General features: G+C 36.0%; 1 protein-coding gene across 4 annotated transcripts in view; it reads left to right on the top strand.

Annotated features, from left to right (window-relative positions):
• Positions 1 to 23,121, top strand: part of Mt2 (tRNA (cytosine(38)-C(5))-methyltransferase) — a 244,870-nt gene that overhangs the window by 129,166 nt on the left and 92,583 nt on the right. For 2 of the 4 annotated variants that reach the window (XM_089239441.1, XM_089239439.1), the window contains exon 7: positions 19,268 to 19,328. In XM_089239441.1, coding sequence (XP_089095567.1) covers positions 19,268 to 19,328 — 61 coding nt within the window. The remainder of the gene's footprint in view (positions 1 to 19,267; positions 19,329 to 23,121) is intronic. The other 2 variants (XM_089239442.1, XM_089239440.1) reach the window with 1 other exon arrangement.

Raw genomic sequence — 23,121 nt, 5'->3', positions numbered from 1 at the left:
AATATATTGGTTCATTATTAGCCAAAATATTTCATTTTTACCACATTTTATATTCTTGGGGTACATTTTGATGGTATATCTTTAAATGACATAATATTTTATAAGTGGTTTTTTTCAAAAAGTCTCATAAAAGTGGCCATAATATATATATATTTTTTTCATATGAAGTATCTTAGTTATTTAAAGTTATATACAAAAGCCAAAATTTCTCATTCTTACAACATTTTCTAACCTTTGGCTACTAAAGAAGCAGCAACAGTAGTGACACCATCATGCTAGGGGCAGGTGGTCCTATAATCCAATGAAGACACCAGCTGTCCTTAAAGGACAAAGACTAATGCACTAGTAGTTACATTACCTCACATACATTTCCATTTTCTTTCCCATAAGAAGTAGCATATCTCCTACTGTATGTCTCTGTCTTAATATTCAATAGTTGTTTTTTTTATACTTTCACTCTTAATCCCAGTTAATGAAGGTTCTACTGTATAGTAGCAACAGATTTATGGAAAATAATCAGCTATATACAGGGTGATTATAATTTAAGTTTTGATTCTCCAAAACTATACAATAAGTACTGGTCAGAATGACTTGGAAAATTTGCATGGATACTCCTGAAGCAATGGAAGTTTCTTTCGCAAAAGGAAAAAAAACTGCAAGTAGTGCAAAATGTGCAAGTAGATGATGCTGTACTTGGCCAGCAGTATAATCTATTTTGTGCAACCACATCATTTCGGCACTTCCACAGCATCAGTGTGTGGATAGAACTTCTATCAAGATGCGCATTGCAATACCAGCAGAACAGCTGCTGAAGACCCATTTTGCACCTTAACCCTTGCAACTTCTGGCTGTGGGGGGGTACCTCAAAATGTTATGAACAGTCGTCGGATTGCAAACTTTTTTTGAATTGCAAGCTTCAGCGCATCCCCTATATGTTAGAAGTTCCTCAGGAATATTAACGTGGGGACACATTTGGTTTAATAAAGATGAATTGCAAGCACATCCACATCATGACCATGGCATACTCTGATCTGTTGTTGAATAAGAACTTGTGCTTTCAACCTCATAGCCAGAACACAGTGGACAACATATTTAACATTTCTTAAGTTGTGGTTATTTGTTCAATTATCTCGTTTTTTGTGATGTTTCCATGAATTATGAAATCGTGCAATACTATATAGCCATGACTGGCTATCATTTCCATTCTGCGAGCAAATTTCCCACATGTTGGATGACATCATTAATTTTACATTTTTAAGTATTTTTTCCCCTTTACCAAATAAAATTGAATTTTTTCAGGAATATTCTTGTCAATTTTCAAGTCATTCTGGCAATCATTCTTTTTTTTTACAGTGTTTTGAAATCAGAAAATAAGTTATAATCACCTTGTATATCGTAAATCATTGCTAATTAATCTGCATTATTTATGCTTCATTAAATACATTATATTCACCTAATTTTTATTAGTTTTTGCAAAATAGCTTCCTAATTAACCATACTGAAAGTAACTGGAAAAAAAACCATTATATATTATATGATTAACAATGTTAAAAGAATTTTCAAACACACAGTAATCCATTGAGTTAAGCAAAAAATAATTAAATTGCAAAAGTTTGTTTTTGTTAAAATGTAAGAAATATTTATTGATTAATTAATATGGGAATAGTGTTAATTACATTAATAAACATTTTATTTTAATTAATTATTAGAAGTTTGAATGATTTTCAGAAATTTTATTGTTTTAATGTTAATACTATTTAAAACAAAAAAACCGGTTTAAACCCAAAAACCATGTTTTTTGGTTTTTTTTCAAAAAAACAGAATTTTTTACCAACCCTGGAAGTTATACATAATTCATGTAGAAGAAGCTTTGTACAGCCCAACTGTGCAGGTATAACTGAGTGTGTGTAGGGGCCGTCAGTTGACCTGCTCAGGCGACCTGAAGGGAATGGTTTTTCGATTCGGTATAACTGTACAGTTATGCCTGCGCAGATAAAACTGAGCGTGTGTATGAGCCATCAGGTATAACTGTGCAGTTTTTCCCCCGCTTTCTTATTCGCACTACTTTCTTCCCTCTTCTTTTTTTACTGATAATGTAATAGAACAATAATAACTGAATAACTTCTTGTTTTGGAGAGGGATTCCCATGTAATTAGAAATTTTTCTAATGGCGTAATTTCCACTATATTTCCTTGCAATTTCATATCGAATAAAAAAATCGAAATAAAATTTTAGAAATATTTTGACCATGAAATCACTCTTTTCAATAAATTTGCCCGAAATTATGCACTGAAACACACAAACTCTGTATTCAAATAATGTGCTATGACTATTAATTGTTTATTGATTATTTAGAGAAGAGGTTTATCAACCAGGGTTCCTGGAGATTTCAGTAGCTCCGTGATATCAGATTATTTAGTATTCTTTCACATGTACTTCCTTTAGAAATCAAGATCCCTAGAAATCAAGCAGGTGTTTATATGAGTCAGTTAATGTTTGCAATTGTTTGCAATTTCAACGCAGGATTCCCACTACTTTCTTGACCAAAAACCAGCAAGCATCAACAGGATAAAAATCACTGCAATTTATTATTTTCTTTTACATGTAATTCTTAATGAATCTCATTGAATTTGTTTTTTGAACACATCTCATCAGATTGCAACGAATTTCAGCTTTCAGCTCAAACATTGAAAGAAAAAAATTCAGATGAAATTATGCTAGTTAAAAGTAAGAAAACAATCGAAAAGTTCTTTGAGAAAGATAGGATTGATAATATAATTATATCATTGAGTAATACTATTAATATACATACTATGCTTAATAATAAGTCAATTTCAAATTGAGTTGAATTCATCTTAAAAGGTCGCGCGAAAATGTATATTGTTTTCTTTCAAAGAAAAACACTAAGTAAGTTACCATAAAAATTTCCAAGTCAAAAAAATTATTTTTTTAATCGACGCTATCGCGAGAAGAAAATGCTATCATACGATGCTGAAGGAGCATGTATCCCCTATCCATGGCCCCCACGTAGGAGGGGCTGACAGGGCCTGGGATGATTATCATCATTTTTTTGCTTTTCCACACTATAAATTAACTACAGAAGGGCCCCGTTAAAAGTCTTACCGAGGGGCCCGCAAAAGATCCCAGCCTAGGGGCCCCACTACAGGATGTGGGGGGCCATGCCCCTATCCGTATATTCAGAGGAGAAATGATGCTTGTTTTCGGAGATACAGTCGACTCAACCTCACGTTATAGTGACAACGACTGGTAGGATAAGTCCCAAATGTGAAACCAGAATCCTTATGCCAGCCCCACCTGGGTGGGGGGAAATGGCTCGAATAATGACAATATTCATTAGTAAAACCAGTCCCGGGGATGCTGGATCCCAGATGGTGTAGAGATAGATCTGTGACAGTAGGCTTTATCGATCAATTCACAGTTACAATGCCTCTGGAATGTACAGCGCACATTCAAAGGGAGAAAAAACACTTTAGCTCTTGATGAAACAAGTACGAATTTCTGTGTGCAATATTAGTTTTTTTTTTTTTTTTGCCCAAGGCCCATATTTACAAAGGCTTCCTTGGGAAAATGGTCCGAGTTTTCGAAAACTGATGTTTTCCTCTCGTCCCCTCATCACCCCCTTGTGTCCATTCATAGCCTGAATAGTCCTACTTTGGGAAACACCGATTTTAACACTTCACCGGAGTTCAGTTCAGTTTTCACGACTCGAGGTTTACAATGACGAGTGATCTTCGAAATGGGCAGCTCGAATGTTTGGAAGAATTCATTGAAATGTATAGGAATGAGAAATGCTTGTGGCAGGTGAAATCTGAAGATTACCATAACAAAATTAAGAAAGATGATAGTTATGAGAGATTGGCGTGGAAAATGAGAGAAATAGACCCTCTAGCGAACAGAGACAATGTTGTTAAAAAATCTCAATTCCTGTAATAATTTAACGTGCGAATATTGTTGCCTTTTTTTTAACCGTTTAAAGGCCGAACTATGAACAAAGTCACTTATTGTTTTGAAATTTGGAATTTGAGGTCCTTTTGCACGCCTATACATAGATCAACTTTGAAATTTGAAGAAAAAATTTTTTTCTTTGTTTTTCACGATGTTCCATAAATGGAACATTGGCACTTGGGGAGAGGGGAAAGCGGAAACTAGTATCGCCTATATTCTAACGATTATTTACTTCTGGAGTACAGTTATTACACAAAATTTTCTATTTTCTACTACAAATTCAAATTCGCAACACATACTGGTTGTTTTAACATAAAAATGAGTGCTGAAAATTCAAATTTTTTTCTAATGTTCGTGATAAAAGAAGGAAAACATATATATTTGATGGACCTGTTTGTCACACTGGTAGCATTTATACATAGTGTTTTTTTTTTTGGCAAACCGCACACTGTCCTTTTGTCACCGACAATATGATGGCCATCAGATGACCTGACATCTTTTTTCAGTTGACAACGTGGACCTGGATCCAGTTAATTAACCCCTCCTTCGTTCGTAGAAGGTTCAATTGTCACTTCTCTTTGGAATTCCAAATGCGAAATAAGATCCGCTTCTCGCAACTCTGAATGAATTATCCAATGTGCTGTAATGGCCATATGGCAAATTTTTTCCAATGGAATCCAGAGCCGAGATTTTGATCAGATTCTAGAAAGAATTTGTTTATCTCATGCAATAATTTTTTTTCTGATCGCTCAAAACTGTTTCGCCTTTTTTTGAAATGTGAGTGTTGCACTTGCGTTTTGCTCCTTTTTTCTGCCCTACATCTTTTGAAGAACACATTTCAGGAGTTTTCTAACACCTCATCCCCGTTGTTGCAAAATTACCTAGCATTTCACATACATCAGTTGGAACCGTTGATACTACTGTAGATCATTTTCGACAATATCATCTTCATCCATGATGTTCCTATTCTCATTAGCACGTAATTGGCATACATCTGCATCCTGTAATTCGGAATCTGAAAAAGGTTTCTAAATATCCTACAGCTTCTTCTAATGTAAGATACCTTTTTGATATGGTTACACTCAGCTGAACACAACAATACTATCTAAGATTGTCGAACTCGGTTTGATTAGTCTGAAGTTCGCAAAAATATACATTTCTAAGAATGCAAGAATAAAAAAGTACTCTCCCAATATAAACAATTCACCCCAGAAAGCACATTTCTCTGTGTCATATTACCCAGAATTAGCCCCTATAACCATGTCGAATGATGACAACCACCCTGGGGTTAGAACGGGGAAATCGAAGCAGCGCACTGCAAATTAGATATGCCTAGAATCCCGCTCTCTTGAAAGGCCAATGTTCCATAAATGGAACATGCATTTTTGAACACGCGTAGCTCTTCAAAGTTTAACAGTACAAAGAAACTAATTGATTTACTTTGATTGATATATTAAGAGGTAGAAACACACAAAATAATTTTCGATTTACTTTAAAATTGAAATTTTGGCAAATTTTTATCGAAATGGGGAAAAAATGCCCAAAAAATGTCAAATTTCAAAATTCTGACAAAAATGTTTATATCAACCTGAAGTTTCCGAATTTATTTCAAAAAATACTTTGAACTCTTGTCTATAGTGTTGGGATCGAAAGGCATGGTAACTATCATCATTTCGTTGAATATTAGAACCTGTACGTGGGACATCTTGAGATTACCTGCAAATTATATTGGCTATACAATAAAAAACCTGAAATGTTTGAATCAATTTTTATCTGATATTTTTGTAAATAAAAACTATGTTCCATTTATGGAACATTGGTATTTAAACGGTTAACCAATCTTTGCACCACGTTACCCGTTTTTTTCTTGTATTTGAGTTTATAACTTTGAGTGCGATAACCAATCCAACTACACCCAAAGCAGCATCTGTGGAAACCATACTAGAAAATTTTGAACTTTGTAGACCATGTGTGTGAAAAAATCCGAACTGATCAAAAGACCACGAAGAAAAAGATTGAAGAATGAAAATATCCCCACAGATTGCCAAGAACCTGTTCCAGAGGCTTTGCCTGCACAGGTATAACTGAATGGTGTGTGGATGCATCTGAGCATGTGTAGCAGCCTTTATTTTTCAACAACCCGCCTGTATATCATACAGTAGTCTACAAAGTAGTAAAACCAGTTTTTCAAGGTCGTGCGATCATGATACACGGTAAAAAGGAAAAAAAAGGAAGGGAGAAAAAAAAGTTGGGGAGGTTTTTCTCTCTTGTTGATGATTCTGTGATTTTGAATTCCTAAAAATTTAATTGGAAAATTACATTTCCAACCATCATCATCAAATGTTGGTGTCCCAAGAGGAAAGAGCTTAGGCAATTTTGCCCATTACTCTGACACCAAACAGTATAACATGAATTGTTTTCATGGGTCATGTAGATGTGAAGAAGTTTCCTTCCATGGAAATTTCCCAAAAAGTTTTGCAACAATAGTGTTGGGATCGAAAGGCATGGTAACTATCATCATTTCGTTGAATATTAGAACCTGTACGTGGGACATCTTGAGATTACCTGCAAATTATATTGGCTAGAGTCAGTGTCAAAATAACGAAACTTTGAGTTCAAATTGGTCATGAACAACAAATAATGAAAATGTGAAATTAAAAAATTAAAAGGTTTAGTTCAGTTTGTAGAATGCTCTAGATATGCCAAGTTTCAGGTATCTGAGCTATTTCAATACAGAGATACGAGGGTCTGAAAAGTACCTCAAGTTGCTTCTGGAAAAGGATGTTATGACGGTGCTTGTTTTGCTCAACTTGGTGAGGGGGAGGGGGGAAGGCTGTGCCCCCCAGATTACTTCAATAAATTCATTTTATGTGAGATTTTTGAGGCTTTGAATATCCGTAAAATCTTTGTGCATGCATTTGTCAGTTTTCTCAAGCAATGCCTTTTTTTTGTTTCTCTTGTATTAACGCTATTGTACTGCACACAGGATCAGAACTAAGGGAAGGGGGCACTTTCCCTAGGTGGCTATCTTGGTATGGAGGGTCTGAAAATTTAAGGAAAAACAAAAAAAATTGATATACAATTTACTTCATGATGGGAAGGGAGCAACAAAATTATGTTTTGCCCTAATAAAAATATGAAAATACCCTGACGCCTAGTTACGGCCCAGGTTCCATGAATTCCTCCTATTCATTTAGGCAAGGAATTGTAAAAAAAATATATGTTTAGTGTATTAACAGATTAACTGATGAATATGGTATAGCCCTTATTCCCTCAGATGAAGACTGAATCAGTCATACTAACTTATTCTTCATATTCTGAAGAGAAAGAACCATCTCATTTTTATTAACACAGTGGTTTTAAGGACAACAAATATTAAAAAAAAAAAAAAATCAGAAAACACTGAAACACAATGTTTTTCTGAAACCCTGTAATCTGGGAGCTTCAGTGGAGGAAGTATGCAAACACAGGAACATTCAAAAGTATTGCAGAACAGTGGTTTTCAAAAGGAATGTGTTTCAGAACAAAAGCGCAATTGCAACAACAATAAAGTGATAGATTATAATGTTGCGCAGAGGATGCTTGGCGTTTGACAAAGGAGTCTATGAGCTTGTGCCAACTGAAAAACACTATTCTAGAGAATGCCGTGGAAATGAAAATGTTTAATGGTAGCTGAAGAATTTAATGAGATTAATAATTTAATATAGCATTTAATATGAGATTCATTCATATTCAAAGGATTTTCATATGTTTGCTAGAGTGCTATAGTTAAATTCTCTACAGCAGTTTTCAAAGTGCTTTTCACAGAACTGCTTGTAAAAATTATTACAGAAATAAAACTGTAGCTGCCAGATACTCAAGTCTCAAAACAAAAAGGAATGAATAAAGCCCAGATGACAAGAATGAGTATTGTAAATAAAGTCCTCCTGTAAAAGTATCAGACTGTATAAGATATATGAACTGTATGTCTTGTAATTAATTGCAAAATGATTTTTTTTGAATATTTTAGCAAATCTAACTTTTTCTTATAATAAAAAACTAAATCATGTCTGTGATGTGAGAAAAAATTGCAATGTATTCAGAATTTCTCAGATGTGCAAATACCTCAGTAAGACTGTATAAGCAGTGCAATTCAAAATATATTTTTTTGAAATACCTTTCTCCCAGATTTCCATGTGCATCATTGACTGTGAAAAAAAAAATTGAGCATTCAACCTCTTCAAACCTGGAGCCTCAAAAACATTTGTCAATTTTATGTTTTTTAGTGCTTGTAGACTGTAATTGAAAAGAAAAGTTTTCTGTAAGTATAGGGAGGGGGCAGGGATGACTAAAGATTTTAGGCGCACATATGTGTACCTACAGATTCAAATGAGTAGAAGCATCTAACCATAGTAAAAAGTTTAACCATAGTAAAAAGTATAGTTAAATGTATACTTATTGTTTACAAAGCTAAAACACAACATTATATAACATCACCTCACAACAGGCATCAGGAATTGACGTGTTAGTTTTATTACATGGTGCTAATTATCAAATGGAGCAACACACATATATATATTTGTTCCCATAATTGCTCTGCTTATACAGATGGTTCAGAAAATATGGGGGAAACTTAAAGAGGTGATAGTACACACCAATATAAACAATTGTCATTAAAGAATGCATGGTAAATGCAGCGCAGCCATTTCAAAACACGCAATCACATTGTATGTACTATATATTCATCGAATATGGTAGTTTTTGAAACAATTATTTTTCAAAGTACACAAATACATTTGACAGTTTGTACAGATTATGGTTTTTGGGCGAGAATTCCCACACCTGTTCTTAGGAATTTTTAGTGATTTCCCGAAATATCTCTCTCTCTCTTTCTCCCCTGAGAACAATTCCTGGGAAATTGGGAAAATTATTGTTATGACACATTAATACGAAAATGAAATATACAAGATAAAAAAAAAATCAGAATATTGGTGAAAATGTACTTAATCTTCTATACATATAGCATTGCTTGGGAAAGAGATGGGAGGGGGAGAGAAAGAAAGATTGAAAGAAAAAAGAAAACATGGAAGGGTGCTTCCAGTTTGTGTAAACTGTACTAGAACTCCTGAAAATAATGGCTTCTATGAAACCCCAATACTGGTTTGGGGAAATGGAAACACAAGAGATGAATGAAGGAGATAATATCTGAAAAAAAAGGACACTATTCCGGGCCTGTTGTAATTTCTAAATGCGTTATAGTACGTCAATAGCTATCCCAATTGTTCTATTTGTGGGATCTGTCCATTTCTGAAAAAGTGCTTTTCTGAAGTCAAACATGCATAATTTTTTTAATATTTTTCTCATCAGCACTCCTTACTCAAGAGAGCCCCCCTTTTCCATGAAGAATAATTTCATAATACGCTCCAATATACAGGATGATTATAAAAAAACTATCCCGACATATGGGCCCCAACTATCATACCATTCACAGAAACTGAATGAAATTTTGGCATAAGGTATTTTGATGTATGCGCTCAAGAGTGATATGGAAAACAACAGTGTCACTCTAACAGTTACAGTTACAGTGAGAAAATTTCGAAAATATCAAATTTCAACACCAAGTTTTTTGTATTGGAATGTGATCTCCATTGTGAAAAACCCTAAATAGCGTTCGAATGGCAACTGTAGCATGAAAATCACCAACGGTAGATAGGCTAAAAGTGAGGACAACCAATAAGGACAGAGAAGCAGCATAAAATAAAGCATTTTATTGTGTTTCACAAATTTTCCACATGACCTTGTGGAGGACTAATCAGGCTGGGATCTCAGCCGAAGAAACGGTGTGACGAATGAAACGAACATTAATGCTCTGGTGCACGGCAAAGTCCTTTTTACTTTTTCCTTGCCTAGCTCTGGGGATTTTCGTGCTACAGATGCCATTCCAACGCTATTTAGTGTTTTTCAGTATGGAGATCACATTCCAATACAAAAAACTTGGTGTTGCCATTTGATATTTTCCAAATTTTCTCACTGTAACCGTAACTGTTAGAGTGACACTGTTGTTTTCCATATCATTCTTGAGTGCATACCTCAAAATACCTTATGCCAAAATTTCATTCAGTTTCTGTGAATGGTATGATAGTGAGGGACCCATATGTCGGGACAGTTTTTTTATAATCACTCCGTATATACTTTCTTGTCTTTTCTTCCCTCTGCAACCTTAATTCTTAAAAACTTATCCTTTTTGTCCAACCACCTGCAAGTGATAAAAAGAGGAAGTTTTATGGCTTTACGCTACCCAATTAAGTGGGTATCTGGGAAAATTTGGCCTTCACAACTGACCCCCCCCTTTTTTTTAGCACTTGCAGGAAAATAAAAGACTGATTGTAGGGAGTGGGAGGGTTGCTTTTTTTTTTACTTTCAAGTGGGATGACCACTGACCATGATTGGCCTTTCAATCTGAATGGCTTTAAATGCCAAAGGGTAAAAAACCGTGATGTGCAAGTAGGGAAAAATTACTTTATACAAATACAAATACAATGCCACAACAGGCAAATTGCCCAACGAGGTGGCTGACTTAAGAACATCATGTATCCCGAGCCATTTTTTGGAGGCCCTACCTGCTACTGCTACACCACACATGCACCCCCCACACCCCCCGTGGAACCCCCAACGAATCGGTACATGCGGGAATGTGCGTGTAGTGAAACCTGACGTGAAGTTTTTTTTTTTGTTTCTCTGTAATGCTTGTTATGTGTAGTGCTGCCATCTGCCACCAGTTTTTCTAACTATGAGTGAAGTGTTATGGTTGAATGATTTATCGTTGTAAGACTGTTGCTCTCTGTGGCGAGACTTTTTAACAGGGAGATCGTCTCGCATTTGCGCCTTGAAGTTGGGAACCACAGAAAACCAACTTCAGCCGACCACCATTGTGTGGTTCGAACCCGGATCCTCGTATCGCGAGTCCGTCGCTATAACCACTCGACCACCACAGCGGCAAAGTGTAACTACCTGGAGGTGGGTAGGTGTGAACCCATGTACCCTGAACTCTTCCCATCTGTAACTCAGTATCTTACCAACCCACCATTACAGCACTTTGTACAGTTGAAGCTACAAATCACAAACGTTTAGACGCAGTTTAAAATGCAGAATTCTTGAATGCTTATTCTGTGTTAGTGGGTATGAATTATATATTATATTTATTAGTAGTGATTAAGAGTGATGTGTAAACATATGATCAGCATAATTGGAATGAAGCCATCATAGTGCTGCATAGGTGTTAATTGTAATTAAAACTATGCAAAAGGTAAGGTATTCTTTTTTTCTTTCCTTTGCTAACTATGGGAAAATTAGAGAAAATAAAATTTCATGCTGCGTAAATTTAATTTAATCTGCAACAGGAAAAATATGAAATTGTACGAGTTTTTTGGAGATTGGAAAAACTGCAATGAAATTTAGGACCTGGTGCCAGGACCTCCACCAGGAGAGTTTACTACACAAACATGAGTGCCAATTCACCCTTTAATGCAAAGAATTGTGAACCTTCTATGTTTAACTGCATGGATCATTAATATTATAGTAATATAAATATTATAATAATGTAATATTAATCAATTATAAAATTTTTTATTATTGTCGTGAAAACGTAGTGTAATTGAAGTTGTGTGGTGCAAAATGAAATATTTTAATTTTAAAAATTATAAAGCGTAATCGATGCTGAAAAAGTAACATTGTATAAATGGAATGAGTCATGTAAACGGGAGTTTCACTGTAAATAAGTGATTTTGGGAATTCCAGAGAATTCTCTGGAAATATGATTTCTTGTTCCTGATTCCTGAAGGCTTCCAAGTGTCGGGAATTTGAAAACCCTAGTGCAGATCACCCTGATTCTTGATTTGCATCCTGGCTATCTGCATTTCAATACATTTTCATTGGCCATGTATTGGGAAAAGTGATACACTTCATCCAAGCAAACTTTCATCGGTTGGGGGAACTACTTTTTGCTACATTCGCTCTTCCTCATCTTCAGAACATTTCAAAAGTGGAGGCCTTCCTCTACGTTGAATTATATTCTCTTCATACTTGTAAAGTGCTGATGCAACAACCATTCTATATCCAATTAAAGACTTATAGGCATTTAATCTTTTTTTTTTATACTTGACATACATCACCCACCAATTCAAAATAAGATGGACAAAGTGAGTAAAAACTCACTCTCAAATATTAGTTACACTTCGAGTAACTAATAAAGTGCATATGAATTTTTATTTAAAAAGGCATTACAGTAATATCAGACAGCTCAGATGAAAATTACCGGATAGAGAAAAAGAAAAAAACATATTTTTTAATTACTTTACAGAATTATTGCATAATTATCATTTGATGTAATCAGTTATTATTAATTATACAGTTGTATAATAATTACTACTTTTATTTTCATGTTATAATTTTTTAAAGTAATTTTTTCAAACACGATTATGCATACATAACCAATATGTGTAAAAACAATATGATAATTACTAGTAAAAACATTAGCAGAATTAATCAAAAAAATATTTCTTAAGGAAGATAATATGTATTTCACCAACATAAGCCCTTTCGTCATTTATATGTATCTACAAAAACAATGCTTCCCCTGAAAATAGTACAGCAATACAAAAAATCTCACATGAAATACTTTGGTGTAACCATGGTTATATATATACATAAATTTACTGCTCGACCCCAAAGGTATACATACATGGACCTTTATACAATTCAGTGCAATGTGATGAGAGATTCAAAATGACTTAAACACATAGAAAAAATTATTTTAAACATGCCTTTACATTTGGTTATTCCAAAATTCTGGAAAGAAGGACAGTGATGTTTCCTTGGCCTCCAGGTCACCGGCAGTGGCGTAGCCAGGTTTTGGTCCGTGGGGGAACGAAATTGTGAAAGGCGCCATTTTTTTGTTCGTGCTTAAGGCGCAAACTTAAAATTATGCCTTGGGGGGGGGAAAGAACTTTAAATTTCCCAATTTAAAAGAAATCAAATCTATTTTTTTTTCAGTTGATGTTATTTTTCAAATTAAATTAATTACCTTTCAATTGGTTAATGTATTTTAATTTTTTAATCAATTTTAAATTCCATTTTATGTTTTGTGTACTTATATGCAAATACAAACATCAAAAACAACTGGGAAGTCACCCTAAAAGGTAGTTGGAAAAAATTTAGATTAAAATATAAAAAATGATAAGGACAATAAAATAAAAAAGAAAAGAAAATATGTTTTTTTCTCTCTCTAAAATTATTCCAAGATATGAAAGTACAGAGAAATCTTCATGCTTCCATTTAATCGCTTTTATCACGTTACACTCTTATCTAAGCACGTATCACATGTACGCTACTTTTACTCAATCGTGCATATACTTCCAAGACATTTCTCTTATGGAATTTCTCTAACAAATTAAAGAATGCCGGCAAGTTCTTTCTTACATTATGCGTGCCCATAACGTATATATGATGCCATAGTTATGCATGGTTTCAGTTCGAGAAGTTTTGCTATCTGCCTTCCATATTAGAAGTAAAACTGGCAGATGCCTGAAGTTTCGCGTTATGCAAATACCATGGTGAAAGCCTGCCTGCTCTCTGCGGGAAGGCTTTCCAAATGAAAGATCGGTTAGCATTCGTACCTAGACATTGAAAAAAAAAAGACTCGCTTCAGTCAAACGCCACTGTGTCACTAGTGGGGTTCACACCGGGATGAATCCATCATGATGCCAACACGATCGCAGTGGTTATCACCAGGGCCGCAACTAGATGCTTGGTCACCCGGGGCAAAAGTGCATTTTGACACCTCCTTGTAATGTTGAAGGAGAGGTTTCAGAATGAAATTTGCGCCCCCTCGGGTCTCATGCCCCGCCCCTAGTTGCGGCCCTGGTTATCACATACTACTAGATTGCATACGCACAAGCAGAGGGTGTCCTGAATCCAAAAAGGTTTAGGAACCACTGCTTCAAACAAATTAGTGTGCACCAGAAATTGTCGTATGTGTTCGTAATCTATTTAAGTATCTCTGATTCGTGTTTGTAATGTCACTGCTCATCTTCCAAATTGAAGTGAAAGTGGCGGGTGTATGGATCAATTGAAATATTTTTTATGTTTTATTATCTACCGGCTTCCTTTGGAGATACTATTTAAAGGGGAGTTCTCTCTCTGCTCGAAGTTGAAAAACTTAAAAAGACATTGTGCATAGTATATGTACATTTATTTCTCGTGAAATAAATTCATGCGATGCGTTTTATAACAAATCAGAGAAGAATGAAAATATATGAGTGATGAATGGTACAGACTAGTGCAGGGGTTACCCGTTACTTTAATCAATGCTTGCCCGCGGCTCCCCAGAGCAGTTTAACAAAGAATCTCTTTGAAAAACCTTCGGGATGCTCCGCGGTGCCCAGACAAAGGTTTGTGACGCACAGTTTGAGAACCCTCTGGACTAAGTTCTTGGATTTTTCCCCTCGTAATTTGACCAGAGGGCATTCAGTTAAGTGCTGTGTGGCAAATCTCATGACATCATAGTTCATATTAGAAAGTATTGTAAGCCCTCGGATAAGTGCTAATTGAAAAACATTTCGTGGCCACTTTTTGTTTTTCTGAAATAGTATACGTATTACGTATGTATCTTCAGTTACTTTTAAACTTTCCTTGCAATATATGGACAATTCCAGGCCCGGTCCAGGTGCTTCAAGTGCAAAAGGGACTTCATGAAGATGAGATCCAGTTAAAATTTTGAGAATTTTTTTTAACTGGATGAGTGAAATGTTAGGCAGACATTTCTGAACAGGTAGAGGGCCTTTGAAAAGTCCCTTTGATGCTCGTAAGACGGCTCTGCGTAGACCACCAATGTGGTGTTGTGGGAAATAAAGAAAAAAATTATGCCCGGAATTCTGGTTTAAAAAGCGATGAGTATATATAGTGCATTTTTATTATTATAATTTCGGAAATATTCAACGGATTCTCAAAGTGTGTGTGCTCGTGGCTCATCGCCACCCTTGTTTGAGGGACGTCTCAACGCGTTGGTGTATTCATGCATGCTTATTCAGTTCTTTGAAGTGGGTTTTCTTTTTACATTAGACCAGGAGGATCTCAAACTGTGCACCGTGACACCCTGGTGCGCCTTTAATCTTCGTCAGGGGCACCATGGAGTGGTGACCCTGACAAAGGTTTTTGAAAATATTTTTTGTTAAACAACTTTAGAGAGCAGGCGGAGCTCGCGGATAAGTATCAAATAGGGGAGAGGCAGGGCTGTCATTTCAACTTTTTACAGGGGGGGGGGGGACAAAGCACATGTACTCAATGTATGTATATAATGTAGTGTATATATATATATATATATACCATTTTTAGTGTATTTTCAAAAGCCGGGGGGGGGGGGCAAAGGGACCTTGGGAAAGGGTGGAAAAAGTTCGAGAAACCCCTGTGTCAGGCTATTCTGGGAAGTCACGGATAAATGATGATGAAGTCGGGGGGGGAGGCATGGGTGCCAAAACTTTAAGAAAAACTGGGATTAATTGGAGGGGATATATACACGTGTCATGAGTTAACTAACACACCGGCCATAACTTTTTCCAGGAAATAATCTCCAATTCGGCACACTGTTTTATATCCATAATGATGAAATAAACAAAGTAATTCATAGGAAAGAGAAACTACGCCCTGAAAAAAGACACTGTTTCTAAAAAAGAAACATTTTAACATAAAATTATGCAATATCACCGTATATAATATAGTACAATATATTATCGTACAAATATAGAAGACTATAATTCCATTCTCTACATATCAGAGTGCTGTTGACCTAAAATTATAGGTTTTTATTTACCCACCTTTAAAAAAAACTCTTCCAGAACCTCCTTTTGTGCTCTAAAATCTTGGGTTTTTTAGGGCTCAAAAGCTCATAGCTGTTTTCCACCTTTCCTCCCTCTGTTCCCCCCCTGGCTACGCCACTGGTCACCGGACATTACCACATGTGGCTTTTTCTTGTGGGGCTTTGTGAAAGAGAAAGTGCACATGCCACCACTGCCATGCAACTTGGAGGACCTACGAACAAGCATATGTAATGTTCTGAACTTAGTAACTCCAGATATGCTGAAATGAGTGTGGTAAGAAATGGGTTATCGTCTGGACGTTGACCGCATGAATCGAGGAAGTCATATCGAACACTTATAATGTCATAAAATACAAACATTTGAGTCGTCCTTCCCTTTAACACTAGAACCGCGGCACTTTTGGTATACCTAGAACCGCGGACTGGGTCAAATTGACCCAAACTGTGAAGGAACAGTGTTTCATAGCGAAAACAGGAATTTATTTTTGGTTTCTGGGTTTTTCCTCTACTCTTATTCAATGTTGTTTAATTGCGTATTCATAATGGAAAATTATATTTGTTTATGAATATAAAATGGGCTTCAATAAACTAAAAAATGATGTCATTCAGTAAAAATAAGATTTAGTATACATTATTTATTCTATTCAGTCCAAAAACACTTTGCAGTAATCCCATAATACGACAAAGATGTAAAATAAGCGTGTCGAATTGGAATTTATGATGAACATTGGAGCAATTTTTTTTTTCATTATTCTTGCACATTCATCGCATGTTGAAGTTGCACAACCTATGCAAAAATTTACAGTTTTGTTTCCACATTTTTATGTCACCTGACATCAGACTCATTTATTTTTATTTATTACTATTATTATTTTTTTTTTTCATCACTCGCCAACAGTTACATGATCAAGAGCAAACGTTCCTTTTGCACAAGGGCAACACGTATGAGGAACACAGCTCTTCAATCAGGACCAGGCTTAGGAATTTTGCGCCCCTCCAAAAAAATTTTATTCAGTCGCTCCCCAACAGAAGGGAAAAAATATGTACAATTCATAAAAAAACTTTAAGTTCATAACATAACGATTTTTATATACACTGCTCAAAACAATTAGGAGAGCACATGGTTTTAACAAAATTACGCAAAGTTGTATACCGATAAGTAACATAAAATGAATCATCCATAATTTAAAGCCTAGCAGGAAACGGAAGAAGAAAACTTCATATGCAAATCAAAGTTCATGACGTCAAAAACCAGAAAAAGGAGATAAGGGCAGAAATCGGGATGTTGCAGAAACATCTGTTTTACTGCCGTAATTGTGAAATTCGATTGCGCAGTATTTTTTTTTGAGACAAGGTGACTTGAGGATGTCTCAACAACGGAATCCATGGCATGGCGTGTTATAGGCAGACTGGAATCCGGGTTAACACAACGTAGTGTCGCGGACGCTGTTGGAGTTGCCAGAAGTGTTGTTGCAAGGCTGTGGAATTGATTCCAAGAAACAGGAAATGTTAGACGTCGACCAGGGCAAGGTCGGCCACGCGCCACTACAGCAACTGATGACCGGAATGTACAGTTAACAGCCCATTGAAACAGAACAGAGAATGCTACGCAGCAGTAAAGATGGTTGCTCTTGGGAACAGGACGAAGGGTGTCCAGCCAAACAGTACATAATCGGCTTCATGAGGGAGGGCTCTATGCACGTAGACCAATGGTCCGCATTCCGTTGACCCCACGCCACCGTGCGGCTTGAAGAAGATGGGCTGCTGAACATCGAGATTGGGAGCAACATGATTGGAGCCAAGTGCTGTTTACAGACGAGTCCCGATTCAGTCTGGAGTGTGACACCCGACGTGTTCTGGTATGGAGGGACAGGGGCACTCAAATTAACCCTGCATTCGTTCGTGAAAGGTCACAATACAGACGAGCTGGTTGGATGGTATGGGGTGGAATCAGCATAGGCGGACGTACGGACCTGCATATCATTTGGAATAGCACTTTGGCGGCCCGAAGGTATGCAGGCGAGATACTGCGACCTCATGTCATCCCTTACGCTGGAGCCATTGGAGATTCCTTTGTTTTCCAGGATGATAATGCCCGACCACATAGAGCTTGTCTGGTGGAGAACATGCTTGAAGCTGAAACAATACAGCGTATGGAATGGCCAGCGTGCTCTCCTGACCTGAATCCAATCCAGCATGTTTGGGACATGCTCGGACGACGCATTGCTGCTCGACCAAGGCCGACTGTTACTGTCCGAGACTTGCAGATTGCACTTCTTGAGGAGTGGAACAGTATTCCCCAAAGCCTGATCGATAACCTCATCGCATCCATGGCAAACAGGTATGCAGCAGTCTTAGCTGTTCGAGGAGACCACACGCCCTATTAAAACTCATGCATCATGTCTAAACAGTACTTTTTTTTATCGTTTACATGTAACCAAATTGTTGCCCTAAATCATCTTTTCATGTTTTTTTCCATATTTTCAAAGAATTAAAGCTTAATTCCTAATTTTTTAACGTCTTTTTTCTGTATTGCGCATTGATACGCGTGTACTATCCATTGTATGCCAATACGTGGCTGTCTCGCACAGTTTTCTTCACTTTTTTGCTTGCTCCCCTAATTGTTTTGAGCAGTGTAGAATGTCATATTTACAATATTTTTGTGAAGTTGAAGAAAGTTATTGAATTTAAAACAACATTTGTGTGCCTCCCCCTCCCCCAAATGAAATTTTTTTTCCTGAACATATTTTTTTTCCAGGATTTTGAAGAATTGGGTCCCCCCCCCCCCCCCCAGCAACAATTGGTACCACTACTGAGAGGCTTGGTTCCAAGGTTGGCATGTATGCATGTTACTCATAAGTGAACAGCTTACATCACATGATTTGTTCAAATCAAATTGATTGACCGTGCTATTGCTTGCTATAGTACTTATATTAAGGTCATTTTATTATTTCATTGTGTAGAAAAAAGGGTTTGATGAATTCCAGGTCGCCATGACTTCTAAAAAAATGGTATTGAAACCTAAAATTTTCTATATGTGATTTGAGTCTGAGGATGACATAAAGTTTTTGGAATTTATATCATCATGACTGCTAACATGGGAAAGAAATAATTATTTTGGAACAGTTCTTCTAGGGAAAAAAATTTATTTGCTCCAAAGAAATTCTCATGGCAAATCAGGGCCGTCATTTCAACTTTTTTCAAGAGGGGGGGGGGGCAAAGAACATGTACTCAATGTATTTATAATTATATATATATATTTGTGTATATATATACCATTTTTAGTGTATTTTCAAAAGTAATGACCCCCAAATGACGGGCCTGTGGCAAATTATTATTATTATTTTGTCAAGCCTTGATGCAGTGTGTATACACAGTATATGTAATGTACGTAATATTTAGATGCTTTTCTGATGTATGTTTTGATTCAGATTTTTTTCTTTTTACCAGTAGCTATGGAAGATATGTTCTGGGCACTGGTTCCGTGTTGCATCCTCCATATGCTCCTAAGGTGAAAGCAGTTTGTGTGATAGTGCATAATTTATTTTGAAAATATTGTTAGCTCATTTATACAGGGTGCATAGGTAACAGGGCCTATGACATTTTACTGCAAACCATTGATCCTAGAGGCATACTTTCGATTAGAAAAATTATCCAAATATCATGTATAGTACTCAGATATGTGATCCATGTTTCAAAGGGTTGTATAGCTATTAAAATAAAAATGTAAACTTTTTATACGGACAGCCTGTGCTCAAAAACCCAATTACAAAGTTGTCCTGTCTTTCCTGATGCCAACAAAAAAAAAAAATTTCACGTTTCTAAGTGCAATATTCATCTAGATATTTGAATTTGGAAAACAGAGAAAAAAACAGCATTAAATATGCGAAAACCATTTTACCCACATTTAATGGTGTTATTTGTCCCAATTTTCCTCCATTTTTCGAATTTGAATATCTGAATGAATATTGCATTTAGAAATGCAGATTTTTTTTTGTTGGATCAGGAGAAACAGGACAACAACTTTGTAATTGGGGTTTTGAGCACAGGGTGTCTATACAAAAAGTTTGTTTTTATTTTAATAGCTATGCAACTCTTTGAAACATGAATGACATATCTGAGTACGACACATTATTTGAATACTTTTTTAATTGGAAATATTCCTCTAACATCAATGGTTTGCCAGTAAAATGCCATACGCCCTCTTACCTATGCACCCTGTATGTAATCATACTATGCATACATGTATAACATTTTTCACATTTATGTATAAGCTGTAGGGCTAGAACAATAATAAAAAACCCATTAAACCAATGAAAGTAAAACAGTTGAGGGTCTTTATAGCGACCATTATGCTATGACAACTAGCACAATAAGTCCCCAATGTTTTCATATAACAACTATCTTTTATATTTTTCTTTCAGTATAATGACTGCCCAACAAAATTGCCCCAGACGTTACCACAAGCATTGAATGTATACACTGGTGTATACATTCTGAATTATTGAATGTATACACATTGAATGTATACACACACTTAACCATAATTAAGAAATTATATATAAAATATTATATATATAGAAAAAATATATATTTTTGATTTCACTATAAATACTGGTCAAAACTAGATGAATTTTCAATGAATAAAGAATGTGAAACAGAAATTCATGCCATATAACAATGAAATTACTTATAATAATAAGTTCTACTCATAAAAGAGAGAGCAGGAATGTCTAAAACTGACATTGAAAGATGACGCCTTAAATATGGCTAACAATAGGATGCATGGTTGTACCTCTGTCAGACTCACAGATTGCACATTGAGTGGTCATGCTGTTCACAGGATAGCTGATGAGCCTTTGTGACAGCTGCACTCACTCCTGTTCCAAAGCAAATATTTGCCCCTTAATGGTTCTTGGCAGGGTTGTTTGATTTAAACCAGTGTTTCCCAAAGTGGGTGATATCACCCCCTGGTGGGTGATGGGACTCTTCAAGGGGGGGGGGAACAATATCGGCTACAGACATGATCAGGAGGGCTACGAATAGACCCCTACTAAGGGGGCGATGGGAGGATGAGAGGAAAAAATAAGTTTTTGAAAACTCAGACCCTTTTCCCAAGGTGGCCTCCATATGCAAAAAAACCCTAAGAATATTGCACACAGTAGTTGTACTTGTTTCATCTGTTAAGGAAACAGAGCTAAAGTATTTTTTTCCACTTTGAATATGCTCCATACATTCCAGATGTAAACTGTAATTGATTGATAAAGCCTACTGTCACAGATTCCAACACCATCTGGGGATAAGAGGTTCAGCATTCCCCTACTTCACCAAACACAGACTCTGGTCATATCGCTATATTGCAATTTACTGCCATTAGTGAGATGGGTTGGAAGTGAAGGCGCTGTAGATCGGTGGTCGCCTCGAGTTCGTTAGGGAAAATATCTTATCTATATCCTCCCTTGGGTTCGAACCCGAGACCCTAACAACAACCTTCACGATGGTAGTTGAGCATCTTACCACCATGCCACTCGGGCACTCAGCATCCCCCTGGGACTGGTTTTGCTAATGACTAGGTCATTATTGGAGCCATGGCCTCCAACAAACTTGGGGCTGGTTCTGGTTTCAGAGCCCCAAGACGATTATAATTTTTTTTTTCACATTATAAATTCACTACAGCAGTGGACCATCAAGAGCCTAGCCACGAGACCTTGCAGCAGGATGTGTGGGGGGGGGGGAGGACCATGATTTTAGCATCACTGTTCATTCACTTATGGCTATGGTCATTTTGTATGTTGTTTTTTGTACATAATGATATTCATTGCCAGTGGTTGTCAAACTTTTGTCATATTCGCGGCTTCCTTTACCCTAGGCTCCTAGTCATGGTTATTATCTGCGGCTTCCAGGAAAACTATAGTAGCTATTGTGCATTCATAAAAGAACGGCTTATGCACAGATGCAAACATTAATGGTTAACAGCTTGTCGTGATGTCCCTGATAGAAGTTGGTGATGCCCCTAGTAGCCACGATGCTCACTTTGAGGAGCACTGCCATAATGGAAACATTTTTAATAAATTCGTGCAAGTTTGTGAATTACTTAAACCCAAAGAGATAACATGTGTGGAAGTGACGAAATATGAATTACAGATGAGTAATGTTGAATGTTTTTGTATAATCCCATATCGAAAGTGATTTTGACACAACAGATGGTTCAAACATACAGATCAATTTCAGCCACCTCGATGGGCAATTTGCCTGCTTTGGCCTTTCCATTTGCATTTGTAATGAAATGTGTCCGAAAAAAAAATGAAACTATCAACATGCGGAAGAAAATGTTAATTGAATCTGCCTCATAAGTACAATAACGTTTGTTTTTTTTCTTCAAAATTTTGATGTTACTAAATCCTTTTATATTGACCGGTTTTCATGACTTGAGTAAGACACTTGGGCGGTACCATCTATTTATGGTTATCAAGAATGCTATCCGTATCCACACTGGTCATGACAATATAAGGATAAAAGTGAAATTTTGGTACTATTTCCGAATACAAGCATCGTTTCTCCTCGGAATATATAGATAGGGGATACGTGCTCCTTCAGCATCAGATGCATTTTTTCTTGTGATGCCGTTGGTTTAGTGAAAAGAATATTTTTTGAATTGAAAATTTTTTACTGTGACTTATGTAGCATTTTTCCTTGAAAGAAAACTGCATTTTCACACGGTCGTCTAAGATTGATTCAACTCAATTCAAAATCAAGTCATTATTAAGTGTAGTAGTATATTAATAGTCTTATACTCAATGATATAACTATATTATCAATCGTATCTCTCTCAAAGAATTTTTCAATTGTTTTTTTACATTTAATTAGCATGGTTTCATCTGAATTTTTTTCTTTTAATTTTTGAACTGAAAGTTGAAATTTGATGCAATCTAACGAGATTTCTGATACGTTCATAAAACAATAGTAAATATTTGATGAGATGCATTCAGAATTACATGTAAAAGAAAATAATCAATTGCAATGATTTTTCCCCCATTGGTGCTTGCTAGTTTTAATCAAGAAAAAAGTGAGAGTCCTATGTTTGAAATTATACAAAATTACATTTTCTTAAAATATGGACCTATAAATAATATCGTAGTAACACTGGTGATTTGAAAGATAAATGACAGATATCCATACTTAGAATAAGACAACCATAAATACATTATGGGCATTGTATAGTATTTTATAATGTGTATATATTGTTTATAATTTTTTGATTGTGTTTTTAATTGGGTTGCTATATTTTTGAAATATATGACATC

Source organism: Pholcus phalangioides, unplaced genomic scaffold (genome assembly GCF_987345545.1).
Source record: "Pholcus phalangioides strain wild (caught in Gottingen) unplaced genomic scaffold, Ppha-v1.0 ptg000011l_1, whole genome shotgun sequence".
NCBI classification, from domain to species: domain Eukaryota; kingdom Metazoa; phylum Arthropoda; class Arachnida; order Araneae; family Pholcidae; genus Pholcus; species Pholcus phalangioides.
The sequence above is the reverse complement of the archived record's forward strand: the minus strand, read 5'-3'. Positions and strand labels throughout refer to the sequence as shown.